Raw genomic sequence first — 16,750 nt, forward strand, 5'->3', positions numbered from 1 at the left:
TCTCTCCCTCCCTCCCCCGACTGCCTGTCTGCAGATCGCTCTCTCTCTCTTATGGTTCAGTCCACAGTCAGCGCTGTCAGCCTGCAACTGACGTCATAGTCCCGCCTCCTCACGCCGGCGCTCTTAAAGAAACAGTCACAGTACGACCGCAGGCTCGTAACAGCCGCAACACAACTTTCCGACTTTTGAACTCAGTGCTTCAACTAATAAAGACAACCACGCCATTTGCCTTCTTAACCAGCTGATCAATCTGTGCAGTCTCTTTCGAGTTACGAGCAGGAGGAGGAAGAGGAACCAGACCAGCAGGATGTGGCTATAAATGAAAGATGAGAAACATTTGGAAACTGGTTAATTGAAAAACAAAATGGTTAATTTCTACAAAACATTGCAGGTAATCAGCTGATCAGGTAGCAAATGTGGAGAGGAATAAATGGGCAGCATTTAATCCGAGCCCCTTCAGCATGTCTAGACTGTGTACTCCTCTGCTTAGTTGCTGCCTGAACTGCAGAGCTCCTTCAGTATTGTGTGTGTGTGCGTCTTTGTATTTCCAGCAACTGCAGAATCTCTTTTGTTTCAGATCTGCATTTGTAAGAGGATTGTACTTTGGCATTAGATACACGAAATGCCTGTTGATATTTAGTGTATCGTTTATGGGAGCTGCTTTCTGCGTTAAGAAAGCTGCTGAGTTTTCTACACACAAAAAAAAAACTAAGATATGGCCATGGAACAGGTGCTTGCAGAAATTTTTAATGGCACCATGATTACCCATAAAGCCAGGCGATTAAAATTTCTCTGCCGTTTGAAGCATCGATCAAATGCGCAGGCGCAGGGTTTGCTGCCGTCTCCGATAACTACGCATGCGTGCAGTATACAAAATGTCGGGAGGAGCGGAAAGGTAAGGGCTTTTTTGGCTCTAATTGAGTGACAATTGCTGTGAGAACTGTGGCCCGTAAACACGGCACAGGCAAGGTCTTTTTCCTCTCTCTCAGCCCCACGATCCGTACACCGGCCCCGGGGAGCTTCCGGCTAATCAGGGAACGGGAGCAGATAGATCTCTCAGACAGAGCTGAGCTCCAGCTATCTGAATGCAAGGATTAGGAATTCGGAAAAAAGAGAACAAAATCTTTCTATCAGCTGTTGAGAAAATCACCTTTGCTCTATCTCCAACCGCAGCAAGAGAATATCTGCAGCTGCTGTAAATCCAAGCAACACACACAAAATGACGGAGGAACTCAGCATTAGTACTCTTTCCCATAGATGCTGTCCGGCCTGCTGAGTTCCTCCAGCATTTTGTGTGTGTTGCTTGCTCCGCCTGCTCTTGCTCTGGACTTTTCTGCCCATGAGAACATGTTCTGTCCAATTCTCTATGGGCACATAATGATATCAAACACTGGGCTTTCACATCACAAATGTGCCAGACTCCAATGAGACAGACTACTGCCCTTCCCTTCATATTCGTTGGCATTGTCATCACCGAGTTCTTCACTGTCCGTAACTTGAGGGAGGGTTCAAGGGAAATATTTATGTACAGTACAGAAACTGGTGTGACCTGTGTGTATTGTGGTAATGCAAAAGTTGTTGGATAATTTGCAAGTGGGAAGAAGAGGAGTGATATTTGGAAGTACAACTTTTTGAAGCACCATTTAGCAAGAAAATTGCATACAGTGATATGCAAAAGTTTGGGCACCCCTGGTCAAAATTTCTGTTCCTGTGAATAGCTAAACGAGTAAAATGATGACTTGATTTCCATCCTCTTTTCATCTTCAGCTTTTTTACAGATGGTGCGATGTGTGCTTCAAGAACTTACTGGTATTGAATTGAATTAATTTTTCCCTCTACCAGTGAAACGTTCCCCGTGCCACTGGCTGCAACACAAGCCCAAAGCATGGTCGATCCATCCCCATGGTTAACAGTTAGAGAGGTGTTCTTTTCATGAAATTCTGCACCCTTTTTTTTCTCCAAACATACTTTGCTCATTGTGGCTAAAAAGTTCTTTTTTTAACTTCATCAGTCCACAGGACTTGTTTCCAAAATGCATAAGGCTTGTTTAGATAACACACACAAAATGCTGGTGGAACACAGCAGGCCAGGCAGCATCTATAGGGAGAAGCACTGTCGACGTTTCAGGCCGAGACCCTTCGTCGTTTCGCTTGTTTAGATGTTCCTTTGCAAACTTCTGATGCTGAATTTTGTGGCAAGGGCACAGTAAAGGTTTTCTTCTGATGACTCTTCCATGAAGGTCATATTTGTACAGGTGTCCCTGCACAATAGATCAGTGCACCACCACTTCAGAGTCTGCTGAATATTACTGAAGGTCTTTTGCAGTCAAACAGGGGTTTTGATTTCCCTTTCTAGCAATCCTACGAGCAGTTCTCGCAGAAGGATTTCTTGGTCTTCTAGACCTCAACTTGACCTCCACTGTACCTGTTAACTGCCATTTCTTAACTACATTACGAACTGATGTAATGGCTACCTGAAAATGCTTTGCTATCTTCTTATAGTCTTCTTCTGCATCATGCATTTTAATTTTCAGAGTGCTAGGCAGGGGCTTAGAGGAGTCCATGGCTGCTGATTGTTGGGACAAGGTTTGTGGAGTTAGGGTATTTATAAAGTTTTGAAATTTGCAACACCTGGCTTTTTCTGATGAAGATTGTGAACAAGCATAGCCCTAACAAGCTAATTAAGGTCTGAGACCTTGGTAAAAATTATCTGACAGCTCAAATCTCTTGGGGTTCCCAAACTTTTGCAGGGTGCTCTTTTCCTTTTTTTTCCACTCTGAAATTGTAAAAACAAAAATAATACACTAATCTTGCTTAATATGTTGAAAAGAATGTTTCATCTTTAACTTTATGACTTTTGGAGATCAGTTCATCTTCCACTCAGTTAACTATTAAGAATAACAGAAATTTTGACCGGGGTGCCCAAACTTTTGCCTACCAATGTATATACGGTGTGCAAAAGCACTGGCGAGAAAATCCCTCAGTACTGCTGCAGACCTGTTACACAGGTTGTTTGAGAGTGAAGATGAAGTCGGTGAAACCCAGAGGAGATCAAAGTGCTTATTGACAGTGACTTGCTAGCTGTAGAAATGAATACCTCTCTATATAAAATTCAGTGTGCACATGTTGTTCTCACTGGGCAAAAATTTGCACAGCACAAGGTTTTTGTGCACACTGGTGATTACAAATTGGAGGGGACATTGGTGGGAAGGTGGGGAGACCTCCAGTGTCCCTGATGCCCTCACCTACAAGATGTGCATCCAGCTGCAGCTTGTAACCCAGCACTTTAACGAGTTGGATCTTGAAATGGATGAATTCTGGATCAGCCGGGAGTGGGAGGGGGTGATAGAAATGACAGAAAGAGAGGTGTGTTACATCGAGGTGCAGGACACAGGAAAATGGGTGAGAGTCAGGAAGGGGAATGAGGTTAAACAGCCATCGTAGAATACTCCTGTGGCCATCCCCCACAACAACAGGTGGACCACTTTCGAAACTGTTGGGGGAGGGATTGTCTGGCAGAGGTAAGTCAAAGATGTGATAGGGGATTCGATAGTTAGGGGAACAGAACTAGAAGGGGACTAATATCCTAGTGGTAAGGCTTGAAGTGCTAGTGGGGTATTTAAAGTTGCAGGCAGGGAGGGAGCCAGAATGACAGAACAGATAATGGAGGGGGTGAATGGAATTGAATTGACGTTAATACTTATATCCTTCATATACATGAGCAGTAGAAATATTTACATTATGTCTCTGTCTAAATGTGCAATGTGCAATTTATGGTAATTTATAATAAACAGTATGTACAACAGGACAGTCAACATAACATAGAAATACAGTTGTATCAGCATGAATTAATCAGTCTGATGGCCTGGTGGAAGAAGCTGTCCCAGAGCCTGCTGGTCCTGGTTTTTATGCTGCGGTACCATTTCCCAGATGGTAGCAGCTGGAGCAGTTGGTAGTTGGATTGACTGGGATCCCCAATGACCCTTCGGGTCCTCTTTACAGCCCTGAATAGTGGGAAGTTCACATTTACAGATACACTGGGCTGTCCGCACCACTCTCTGCCGAGTCTTGCAATTGAGGGAAGTACAGTCCCCATTCCAGGCAGTGACACAGCCAGTCACAATGCTCTCAATTGTGACCCTGTAGAAAGTTCTTAGGATTTAGGTCCCCATTTCAAACTTTTAAATGCTCTGAGGTGAAAGAGGCACTGTTGTGTTTTTTTCCACCACACAACCAGTATGTATGGACCATATATTATGATATTGTAGCCATTGCTGGGACATGGTTCCAGCCAACAGTCTGAGGAATATAGAGGAACAAATCTTTCTCCAGTGATCACAGAACATGCTAAGAAACAAAGGTTGATATATTAAGTGATTTTAATTTTCCATATATTGATTGAGACTCCCATACCATAAAAAGACTATTGGGGTAGAGTTTGTCAAATGTGCCCTTAATCGGGACGTAGAATTCCCAATGTAGAAGTTGCATATGCAATTGCATGTGCAATAAACTATCAGGAAATGATCCGGGGCTGTTGACAGAAATTAGTGATCATAATGCCATGAGATTCAAAGTAAATATGGAAAAAGAGAGGTCTGGACCACGGGTTGAGATTCTAAATTGGAGAAAGGTCAATTTTGATGGCGTCAGAAAAGATCAGCCAAGTGTGGATTGGGACAAGCTGTTTTCTGGCAAATTATGATAATTTGTTAATTTATAATTTTACTGATTTGATAATTTATGATAATTACCATAATTAGTTGGTGAGTGGGAGTTCTTCAGAAGTGAAATTTTGATGATGCAGAGTTTGTAGGTGTCTGCAAAACTAAAAGTTGAAAGATAACTGGTGCAGGGAACCTTGGTTTTTAAGAGATATCGAGGCCCTGGATATTTTGCTCCTCTCAATGCCTCAGACTGTTGGGTGCTACAATATCATAATTCCACACCGTGAGCTCATCTGACAATTTTTTCAGTTGTCTTCTCTTGGTTTCTAAAAGCTTCCCAATAGTTTCTGCTCTTTTGTTTGCCCTCTCTTTGGCTTTTATGTTGGCTTTGGCTTCTCATTTCAGCCACGGTTGAGTCCTCCTGCCTTTCCAATGCTTCCAGTTCTTTGGGATATATCTACCATGCACCTCCCGAGTTGCTCCCAGAAACTCCAGCCATTGCTGCTCCGTCGTCATTCCTACCAGATTCCCCTTCCAGTCAAGTTTGGCCAGCTTCTCTGTCACAGAAACATGGAGAAGGTCAGAACAGAAACAAGCCCACTCTGTACAATCAGAATGGTAATCTATACGGGAGACAAAATAGATGGGGGAGGTTTAAAATAGTAGTTTAGCATCTGTATTTGCTCAGGAGATGGACACAGGTGAGGCAAGGCAGTATCAACTTCATGGACCCTGTACACATTACAGAGGTGGAGGTGTTTGCTGTCTTTAGCAAATTAGTGTGGATCAATCCCCAGGGCATGACAAATTGTTCCCTAGGACCCTGCGAAGGACAAGTGCAGAAATTATCGGGGCCCAAGCACAAATATTTAAATCATCCTTAGTGACAGGTGAGGTACTGCAGGATTGGAGGACAGCCGATGTTGTTCCGCTGTTCGAGAGGGGCTCTAAGGAGAAACGAGAAAATGTTACGTTTGTGAGCTTGAGATCAGTAGTGGGAAAGTTATTAGAACATATGTACAGGAACCGGATATATAAGTATTTGGATCGATTTGGACTGATTAAGGATAGACAGCATGGTTTTGTGCATGGTAGGTCATGTCTGACCAGTCTTATAGAGTCTCTTGAGGAAGTTATCAGGAAAGTAGATGAAGACAAGGCAGTGGACGTTGTCTACATGGACGTCAGCAAGGCACTTGACAAAGTCTCATATGGGAGGTTGGTCAAGAAGGTTCAGTCATTCAGCATTCAAGATGAGATAGTAAATTGAATGAGACACTGTCTTTGGGAGAAGCCAGAGTGTGGTAGCAGATGGTTGCCTCTCTGACCGGAGGCCTGTGACTAGTGGTGTGCCACAGGGATCAGAGCTGGATCTGTTGTTGTTTGTCATCTATATCAGTAGTCTGGATGATAAGATGGTTAGCGATCAGCAAATTTGTGGATGAAACCGAGACTGGGGATTCAGCGGACTGCGAGAAGACTATCATGGCTTGCAGTGCGAACTGGACCAGGTGGAAATATGGCTTGAGAAATGGAAAACAGAATTCAATGCAGACAAGTGCGAGGTGTTGCATGTTGGTGGGACCTACCAGGGTGGGTCTTACACAGTGACTGGTCGGACATGGAGGAGTGTTGTTGAAGAATGGGATCTGGGAATACAGGTCTATATTTCACTGAAACTGGTGTCACAGTTCGATAGGGACGGAAAGAAAGATTTTGTCACATAGTCCTTCATAAACCAAAGTACTGAATGGTATGTTATGTTGACTATGTACAAGACATTGGTGAGGCCTAATTTGGAGTATTGAGTGCAGTTTTGGTCACCAACCTACAGGAAAGATGTAAAGACTTTGAAAGAGTTCAGAGAAAATTCACAAGGATGTTGCCAGGTCTGGACGACTTGGGTTATAAGGAGAGATTGAACAGGCCAGGACTTTATTCCTTGGAATGTAGAAGATTGAGGGGAGATTTGATGGAGTTATATGACTATTTAGAGGTTTATAGATAGGGTAAAAGCAAGCTGGCTTTTACCACTGAGATTGGGTGCGACTACAACCAGAGGCCATGGGTTAAGGGTGAAAGGTGAAACATTCAGGGGAACATGAGGGGAAACTTCTGCCGGGCGAGTTTCCAAAGAGATCATCAGCTCATAACCCAGCACGGATGGAAAGCGTGCAGGGGAACCAGCTGGATTCGAACTCAGGAGCTTTCGTCCCGAAGTCTGGCACTGATGCCACTACGCCACCAGCCAGGTCAGGAGATATTGACATGGCATTGAAACTGTGGCACTTTAAATTAACCCTAGCTGCGCATCAACAAAGGCTATTTATGTGAGAGGGTTTCTGTTACTGTGGGGCCAGACACCCTTTCAGCTCAGTGGGAAGAGGGAATAATTCAAATGGACAGAGTCACAGATTGGAGATGGCATAAGTGCCCCATTCTTATAGAGCATCAGAGAGTTTGGGGGTCATTCCAGATACCAGCACTGTGCCCAGTTAGAAGGAGAATTCGCTCTCCAATGTGTTGAACTTCACTGTAACAGTGTGATGTCAGATCACATCTAGGCAACTCAAGTGATCTCATCTCAAATGTTGTCCTTCACCCACTGATGGATTTTTAAATCTTTTTACAGGTTAAAATCGACAAGGAATTTGTCTATGGGAATTCAAACACAACACACCAGTTGTGCTGTCTCTGTCTAGATATTTAAGGAGCAAGAGATTCAAGCAGCCATCCTTCCTGCTCAGACTGTGGGGAGGGATTCACTCGGTCATCTGACCAACTGACACGTCCGTCATTTTACACAGGGGAGAGGCCGTTCACCTGCTCAGACTGTGAGAATGGATTCACTCGGTAATCTCAACTGAAGGTTCACACTGGGCAAGGCCATTCATCTATTCTGTGTGTGGGAAGGGGTTCAGTCGGTTTTCCCACCTGTGGACACAACAGTCAGTTCACACTGGGCAGAGGCTGGTCATCTGCTGAATTTGTGGGGATGGATTCTCTCGGTCATCTGGCCTAATGGCTCACCAGCGAGTTCACACTGGGCAGTGGCTGTTCGCCTGCTCAGAATGTGGGAAGAGATTCACTTGCTCATCTAAACTGAAGGTACATCAGCGTGTTCACACTGGGGAGAGGCCATTCCCCTGCTCAGACTGTGGGAAGGGATTCACTTGCTCATCCACACTGAAGGCACACCAGCGAGTTCACACTGGGGTGTGGCCGTTCAACTGCTCAGAATGTGGGAAGGGATTCAGTCAGTCATCTGATCTACAAAAACACCAGCGAGTTCACACTGGGGAGAGGCCGTTCATCTGCTCAGAATGTGGGAAGGGATTCAGTCATTCATCCACCCTACACAGTCACCAACGAGTTCACACTGGGGAGAGGCCATTCACCTGCTCAGAATGTGGGAAAGGATTCAGTCATTCATCCACCTTACAGAGACACCAGCGAGTTCACACTGGGGAGAAGCCATTCACCTGCTCAGACTGTGGGAAGGGATTCACTCAATCATCTGATCTACAAAACCACCAGCGAGTTCATACTGGGGAGAGGCCATTCACCTGCTCAGTCTGTGGGAAGGGATTCACACAGTCGTCCAAACTATTGGCACACCAGTCAGTTCACACTGGGGAGCGGCCGTTCACCTGCTCAGACTGTGGGAAGGGATTCACGCTGTCATCTAATCTACTGAGACACCAGCGAGTTCACACTGGGTAGAGGCCGATCACCTGCTCAGACTTTGGGAAGAGATTCTCTCGGCCACCTCCACCAAATGTGCATCATTGTCAAGTCAAACTGGAGTTTCAGGAAGGTATTAAGAAAGAGCAAGAATTCACTGGCAGAGAGGACGGAACCTACTGCCTGAGGGTGGTTTCTGCCCAGAACATTTGGGCAGAACCCGCAGCGTTACGGTGACAGTCCGAGAGCGGCGTCATATCGGCAGCCAGGAGCAGCGTCACATCCCGTGGTAAGATGCCGAACTTTAAATAATTGTTGAGACTGTTTCAGGGAAAGGAGCACTGCTGTCACTGCGTTTGGGTTAACTCCACCATCGGGATCATCGCACACAGGCACTTCTTGAAAATGGCGCGAGGCTTAAGAAGAGCTCGCAAACGTTCGAGAGAGTTCACCCAGTTTGGAACCATAACGGTCCAGTAGAGAAACGGAGGTGCAGCTCCGAAATCATCTCCGAAGTCCAACAGGCAGCCAGTTTTTCACCTAATCCTAATGCTAAGGTGAATGCTAATGCTACTGCCTTATGACTAACCTTGACTAGACTAATAACTGACATGACTGATTATTTCTGACTACTGACTAATAACTAAGAACTATGAGCTGCCACACTTGCAAAAATAAAAATAAAAAAGGAAAAAGAAGGAAAGTTGTTTGGTCATTGAATGGAATCCGGTTAACCTGGAGTCCTGAAAAAGGAAGGAAATCAAGTTCAGATAAAACAACATCAAAGCATCACCAAAAAGTGTACTCTCACCTGTGAACAGCCTGCAGAGGGAATCAAACATGGCTGATCAAGCTATTGGGAAATCGGTTGAGCAACTCAAGCTAGAGAGAATAACAGCAAAAAGATTGTTTTCTCGTCTGGCCAACAGTATTACCAGGACCTATGAAGACATGTCTGAAGAGGAGCTCAGAGTGAGTTTCAATAAACTCACAATGGAAGCCGAGAGAGTCATGGAAGCCAATGATGATGCGGAGGCCGGACTCACTGCAGAACGGGAGGCGGAGCTGAACACAGAGAAAGTAGCTGTGTCAACTGAACAGCAAAAAGCCGACCTGGCAAAGACGGCAAATGAGTGAGAGTTGAAACTAAAGGAAATCAGAAGGCTGATCCAGGAGACTCTTTGGACCAACTTTGGAAATGTTGAGTTGCTCACAGTACTACAAGCAGCAGAGGATGAATGTGAAGACGTCGCTGCTGTACAACCCGATGGCCACCAGGAGGCGTATGGCTTCATGCTTAACCACCTGCAAGGACTGGTAAAGACAGCGAAGGAGGTGGGAACGATGGATCCCGCCAGGGGATTGGAAGCACCTGCAGAGTCACCTAAAGGGGCTGGAACTCCACATCCCCAAGTTGGTTTCCAAGAAGGCCCACATCATATAGGCAAGGAGAAAGGAGGATGCTGAAAGATTAACACCGACGGCGTTGGGCTTTTCCTCCAATTTTCCCACGCCAGCCATCAGACTGAAACCGACGGCCCTTCCCAAGTTTACTGGCAGCAGACGTGATTTTCACAGGTGGAGAAAGGACTGGGAAGCACTCCAGAGGCAGGGAGAGCCGACCGGTTCAAGAGAGGTGAAAAAGTTTCAACTGCTGGTCAGTCTTGATGACAAAATCAGAAGAGACCTTTGCCTCAAAAGTTATAAAACTGCAGATGACATCTTCCGTGTTCTAGAAAACCGCTATAGAAATCGAACGTGCGTTGCTAATGCAACAGTGGAAGAACAGCTGTCAGAAATCATCAGCCACGGAAAATAGTGGAATTAATTCAAACTGTGGAGAAGGCACTTCAAGACTTGAGTGACCTTGGAGACACGGGTGCGATCAAAAATTCGCTGGTGACGAGATCAATTGAAAGTAAACTTCCAGAAACTCTCAAAAAGGAATGGCTGGTCTATGTCGCTGACAGGGGAAATGCTGTGGCAGCAGATAATCGGTTTGACAGTCCCTTGGGATTCCTCAAAGAGCAAGAGAACATAGATGAGCAGCTGGAGCAACTGAGGGATGAAGAGCCGAGTAGAAGAGAAACCAGGGCTGAGCCAAAACATGACAGAACCAAGTCTACCAAGTCGGGCGACGACCATGCAGGGTGTGTAGTTTGCGCTAGTTGGCGTTGGGGTTCTATGCCACTGTGTTGAATTGACTCGTGGAGTTGGGAACGATGGCGACTGCTGAGTACATCTTGTTGGAGTTGGAGCTATTAGATGTTGAACAAGAGTTACTTTTATTGAAGTTACTGCAGCGCAGAAAAGAGAGAAGCTTTTCCATTTCTTTGTGCAGTCCGTGACGTCCAAACCGATGTTTGTGGAAATTTATTTGCACGAATTTCATGCCATTTGCAAGTCTTTATAGTATACCAATGAAGAGTCATACAAATGTACATATTTTCTGACTTCCTCACTTAACCTCTCCTCGATTTGGTCCATTTTCCAACTTCGAAGCAACAGGAAATCCCTAGGAGGAAACGTGCTGCTACCAAGCAGACCGATCACAGTTCTCGCGGTCTGTGACGCACAGTTACATTTTCGTAAGGTGCGCTTTAGGCTACGGCATACGGTATGGCCTAGGGTGCCGCGTCAGGTACACGGCTACGTGGAGCGTACGGTATAGCTTCAATGGTGAAGCATAATTCAGGCTTCAGTGTGTGGGAAGGGATTCACTCGGACATCTCAACTGCAGAGACACCAGCGACTTCACACTGGGGAGAGACCGATCTCATGCTCAGACTTTGGGAAGAGATTCTCTCAGCGAAATCAACCTAATGTGCATGACTGAGCTCACACTGGGGAGAGATCGTTCACCTGCTGTGTATTTCAGAAGCGATTCACTCAGTAATCTAACCCTATGCAACTCTTGCTTCGGCTAGCAGCTTAATATAAGGGGTGATAACCGCCCCCCCCCCCCCCCCCAGCCCGGGCAAACTTAAGAAATCTTGTTTGGGTGGATGTTGTGTGATGTGTCCCCTGTTACAAATCAGTACCCTGAAATAACATACAGTACTCAATATGTGATTAAATGACTGAGATGTATAATTCTTACTTTGACTATATGGTTAGTGAAGTAATCAAAAAGAAAGAAAAAGGGCCCACTCTCTCTTCTTCTCATCTCTCCCCAGCAAAAGGCCATGAAAATCTCTCTTCCAGACCCACAAGAAAGAACATTTCTGTCATTGGACAGTCCCACATTCCAAAACCCGGTTATCTCTAGTCTTACCCTAAACATTGCTGCTGCAGAGAAGCCATTACCTCAGCAGTGAAACATTGCAGAGAGTCCACTGCATCAGCAGTGAAACCTTACAGCGCGTTACACTTGTGACACGCTACCGGGTTCACACTGGGGAGAGAGTTTCAATAAGCTGCATGCTGGATATTTGTCCATCACTGTTGCTGAATGCAATTTCGAGAGTGACTGTTGGTGCTGAACTCTGCAATTATTGCTGCTGCTCACCACACCCAGTCCTGCACCCTGGTCACTGGGCATGGGAGGAGTTTCTTCTGCTGCACATTCAACTTTAATGGGACTGGAGTTTAATATTCTGGATCTGTGACAAATAAATCAGCTCTATTTTAATCACTGTCTCTGGTACTTAGTGAATTTATAACACACCTAGTGTACAGTAGAGAGTAAACTCAGGCCAGCTGGACCTGATTCTGTTCCACAACAGATCTTTCAAATCCTCCCCTGTTCTTCACCTCTCACTCTCCCTGTGGTGATGGGTTCCAAATTGTCATCACTCTGGGTGAAGAGGTTTCCCTTGAATTTCCTGCAGACTGAAGAAGTCGAGCTGACTGCAGTTCTGTCTGAGATGTTCTGCGCCCCCTCAAATCTCAAGCTGAGGAAGAATGACATTGGGAGTGAACGTCCTTATTCAGGCTCATTTGTCACCATCTCGTCTGCTCAGATCGTTGGGATGTCTCCCATGGAGGGTCATACTCATTCCACTCGTTCTTGTTTTCTTCCAGAGTGGTGAATCATTTTTCTGAGCTGGCCTCTCATGTACGTGTTATGGTCTGTATTTCTTATCACAATTGCATATACACACATGGAGTGATGAATCCTGTTCATTTTGGATGAAAATGTATATGAGGGGTGATTGATATATTCGTGGCCTCAGGTGGAAGGAGTCAATTTTGGAAAACCTAGCACATTTATTTTTCAACGTGGTCCCGTCCTACATTTACACACTTAGCCCAACAGTGGCATGCAAAAGACTGGGCACCCCTGGTCAAAATTTCTGTTACTGTGAATAGCTCAGCGAGTAAAAGGTGACCTGATTTCCAAAAGGCATAAAGTCAAAGATGACACATTTCTTTAATATTTTAAGCAAGATTACATTTTAATTTCCATCTTTTACAGTTTCAAAATAACAAAAAAGGAAAAGGGCCCGAAGCAAAAGTTTGAGCGCCCTGCATGGTCGGTATTTAGTAACAACCCATTTGGCAAGAAACACAGCTTGTAAATGCTTTCTGTAGCCAGCCAAGAGTCTTACAATTCTTGTTTGGGTAAATGTCTGGGTTCAGTCATAAACAGCAAAGTACTGATGTGGAAATTACAAATTAGAATATTATTAGAGTCAAAGAGATCAGCAGCAATGTAACAGGCCCTTCGGCCCTTCCAGTCAATGCCGACCTGTTTTTATTGTTACTGCCTAGTTCCAGCTACCTGCACCAGAGCCTCCACACACCTCCCATCCATGTCCTCACCCAAATTCCTCTTTAGTGTCTAAATCAAACCCACATCCCCCACTTCCACTGGCAGCTCATTCCACACTCATTCTGGCAGCTCATTCTTCACACAGTGAAGAATCCCCCTTCAGATTCCCCTAAAATAATTCACTTTCACCCTGAATGTATGCCCAATGTCAGGGTGAGAGGGAGGACAGTAAAGGGAGGGGGTGGTCGAGTGCGCAGAGGGAAACAGAACGGAGAGTTTATACTTAATATCTTTTAAAAAAACTAATTGTTTGAACTTGCTGCAAACCTACTCTCCATATCCTGTATATTATTAACCAAATTATTGATCTAGATGACAAGTAGCAATGGTTGATGTTCAAAGAATTCAACAAACAGTGCAAATGCAAATATCATTAAATATCAATGAATAATGAAAGCAATGGGGTGTAACCCTGGGGAACCTCACTAGGCCCGGGCCTCGAGTCCAATAAACAGCCTCCCACCATCACTCTCTGCTTCCTACCATCAAGACAACTGTGCATCCAGTGAGCCAGCTCTCCCTGGATCCCGTGTGATCTGACTTTCCACAGCAACTTACCATGTGAACCTTATCAAAGGCCCCACTGATGCCCATATTGCCCCGGATCCTGGGACAGAGGTGTCACCAATCAGAGGGCATAGATTTAAGCAGAGGATGAAGAGGTTTAGAGGGATCTGAGGAGGAGATTTCTCACTCAGAGGGTAGCTGAAATCTGGAACACACTGCCCGAGGTGGTGGTGGAGGCAGGTCCCTTCACAACATTTCCGATGTGGATGAGCATTGAAACTGCCGAGATACAGTCAGCTATGAACCAAGTGCTGATAAATGGGACCAGTGTAGACAGTGAGTGGATAGTCAGAACAGGTATGGCCGGCCAAAGGCCTGTTTCCGTGCTGTGTGATCCTCCACTCTGGACATGCCAGATTAATGATGGTGGCACCGCGAGGCATTGATTTCAAAACTCCACATCCTTCTCCAACCTGAAGTAAACCAGACTGAACCCCTTTGTTACCACTGGAAATATCTGTTTCTGTCAAGGTAACATACAAATTGATCACTTTTGCTAAACAACTGGCAATTAATGAAGTTTCTGTGTCTTCTTCCATTAATGTTGCTGCCTTACAGTAAAACTAACCCTCTCACTGTGTCAGAATCAGTGATTAAATCAGACCCCAAACACTGTGCTTTCATCCCTGCACGTTATAACTGGAACCATCTCACTGAGGGTCTGATGGAGACATGGGATCACATCTCCCCTGCTTCTGACATTTCAAATACCCTCAGAATGGTTTTCTGATTCATTCTGAAGGTTATGGTACATTCAGCTCGTCGTCAGACCTGACAAACCGTGTCTTCCCACAGCTGGTTCCACCTGTTGGTGTGTCCTCTTTCCTCCACCTCCAGGGAAGCTGCATCTCCACACTAACTCCTCACTGGAGACGACTGTCTGTACCCGTGACACAGGAAATCACATCATTGTCACTCTCCTGATACCGTGTCTGACCTGCTGTCCTCCGAGTATCCTCCATCAACAAGCTTCTTCCTCAGTCACCGTCTGTGAGATTATATAAAAATACAATCTCTGTAAAACGATCTATCAGACAGCTCCTGTACCCCTCCACCCCGGACGATGGTTTGCTGATTAAAACTCTCTCTCCTCAGCCCCTTCCCTATCCCCTTTCCCTTTGCGAACTCCAGATATGCCAGCTGATCCGAATCCACTGTGAGGACATTTATATCTCACAGGAGGAGGTAGAAACCCGTGTTGTTCTCTGATACAGAGGTCACTGACACCCCACCGCCATCCCAATCTGCACCAACAGCCCATGACAGTGACAGCTCTTCCAGACACTGGGGCTTTGTAACAAACACCATGTTAACAGCAAGATTAGACAGTAATTCATTTGAAGAGAGAATTGCTGTTTCCTGAAAGGACACGCGAGCGTTCGACACAACGGAGCAGATCCTCCCCTGTTTACAACTTTATTTGACCCGGGTCACGGAACGTCCGATCATCCCACTTTCTCACAACAGCAACCCCACCCCCATACCCCCCCCCCCCCCCCCGACTACAGCCCCGCACCCTTCCCTCCACTCACCACACACCCATAGTCCACCCATAACCTCTACCCACACACACAGGCAGATTCCCTTCACCCTAAACCCCTCCCAGCCTGGGAACCACAACTAACTGATCCCACAGCCCGGGCTCGGGCGCAAAGCTAAAACCGGGGCTGCGGGACCGGAGAGCCCGGAGCCTCCAGCCGTCCGGCAGAGCTCGTTCCCGGCACTTTTCATAGAAACATAGAAAACCTACAGCACGATACAGGCCCTTCGGCCCACAAAGTTGTGCTTCCACGCCAACCGGCCCCCGATTTCCACAAACCCGAGATCAGACCCTTCTTCACGGACGCCTAAACAGAATAATAGCTACGGTGGGCACTGCGCCTGCGTTTAGCAGGAGGTTCTGGGCTGCACCAGCCGTGGCCGGAGGTCCCTACAGAGGGACCAGTGACCGGAGGCGGGAGGGACAACGGAGAGGTAAATCACAAACACGACAAAGTCTGCAGATGCTGGAAATTCAGAGCAACACAAACAAAATGCTGGCGGGACTCAGCAGGCCGGGCAGCATCTATCAGACAGAAAAATCAAACTCCCACCCCACCCCCGCATAAAAAAGAACGTCATCCCGATCATCAACCCCCAAAATCCACCCCTCCCGCACAAAAGGGAACAATAACATCGACCCCCGATAAAAAGAAAACAACTCTACCCCGCACAACTGCGGAGGATCTGGTGTCACTACTGTGGAGGCGGCCGCATCGGGAGCAGCGGACACAACAGGCGACCCCGGAAGATTCACAGGTGAAGTGTCGCCTCACCTGGAAGGATGTTTGGACAACGGAGAGAGATCGACCGTCCGGCCCTTTCACTGTGACACCCCGAACTCCACATCAAATCCGTCCAAACGAATCTGGGCGAACTTTAATGACTAATAAATATAATCCTCTCAGCGATCAGCTGTCTGAATGATCCCCTGACTCTGAGAGGAAGGGGTATCTATGGTCCACACTGTCAGGGTGTTGAGTTTACCAGGAGACAAAGACTGCAGGGACGAGAGGTTCTCTGTTGACTAATACACTGTGTGTGGACCCCGCTGGCAATTCTGGTGTTGTGACCCGAATCGAGACAAACACCACGCTGCCCACTCCACCAACAACACGGCACAGCCGGACACATAACAGGGGACTTTACATCCCACAACACTGGATTTTGTGATGAAACCCGTGATTAATGTTGTTGTCCCACTGAAAAGTCCATTAAGGTGCTTTTAAATGCCAGCGCTCTCCCACAGGTGACGTCACACAGCTCCTCCCCACGCGCCTGACGTCACACATGGGCTCCCCACACCGGGATCTGCTCTCACGTGCGCGGTGTCTTACGTCACCCACGCGCTGCTGTGCTCGAGCTTTATCGGTTGAACGGCTGGGCTAATAATCACGTGACCAGCCCCTCCCCCATCGCTGTCAACAGAGGATTCAGGCGCTGCGCTATTCCCATTGGTGCGAAGCGATGTCAATCACTGGTTACAACCAGTCGCGGAAGCGGACAAGCCGAGTGGGCGT

The 16,750-nt window shown here is 46.4% G+C and overlaps 1 protein-coding gene across 1 annotated transcript in view; it reads left to right on the forward strand.

Annotated features, from left to right (window-relative positions):
- The window catches only part of LOC140721100 (uncharacterized), a 141,172-nt gene that overhangs the window by 61,802 nt on the left and 62,620 nt on the right, over positions 1-16,750 (forward strand). The window contains 1 exon segment of the mRNA XM_073035965.1: positions 7,667-8,223. Within this exon segment, the coding sequence (XP_072892066.1) occupies positions 7,667-8,223 (557 nt within the window).

This window comes from Hemitrygon akajei, unplaced genomic scaffold (genome assembly GCF_048418815.1).
Source record: "Hemitrygon akajei unplaced genomic scaffold, sHemAka1.3 Scf000050, whole genome shotgun sequence".
NCBI classification, from domain to species: Eukaryota; Metazoa; Chordata; class Chondrichthyes; order Myliobatiformes; family Dasyatidae; genus Hemitrygon; species Hemitrygon akajei.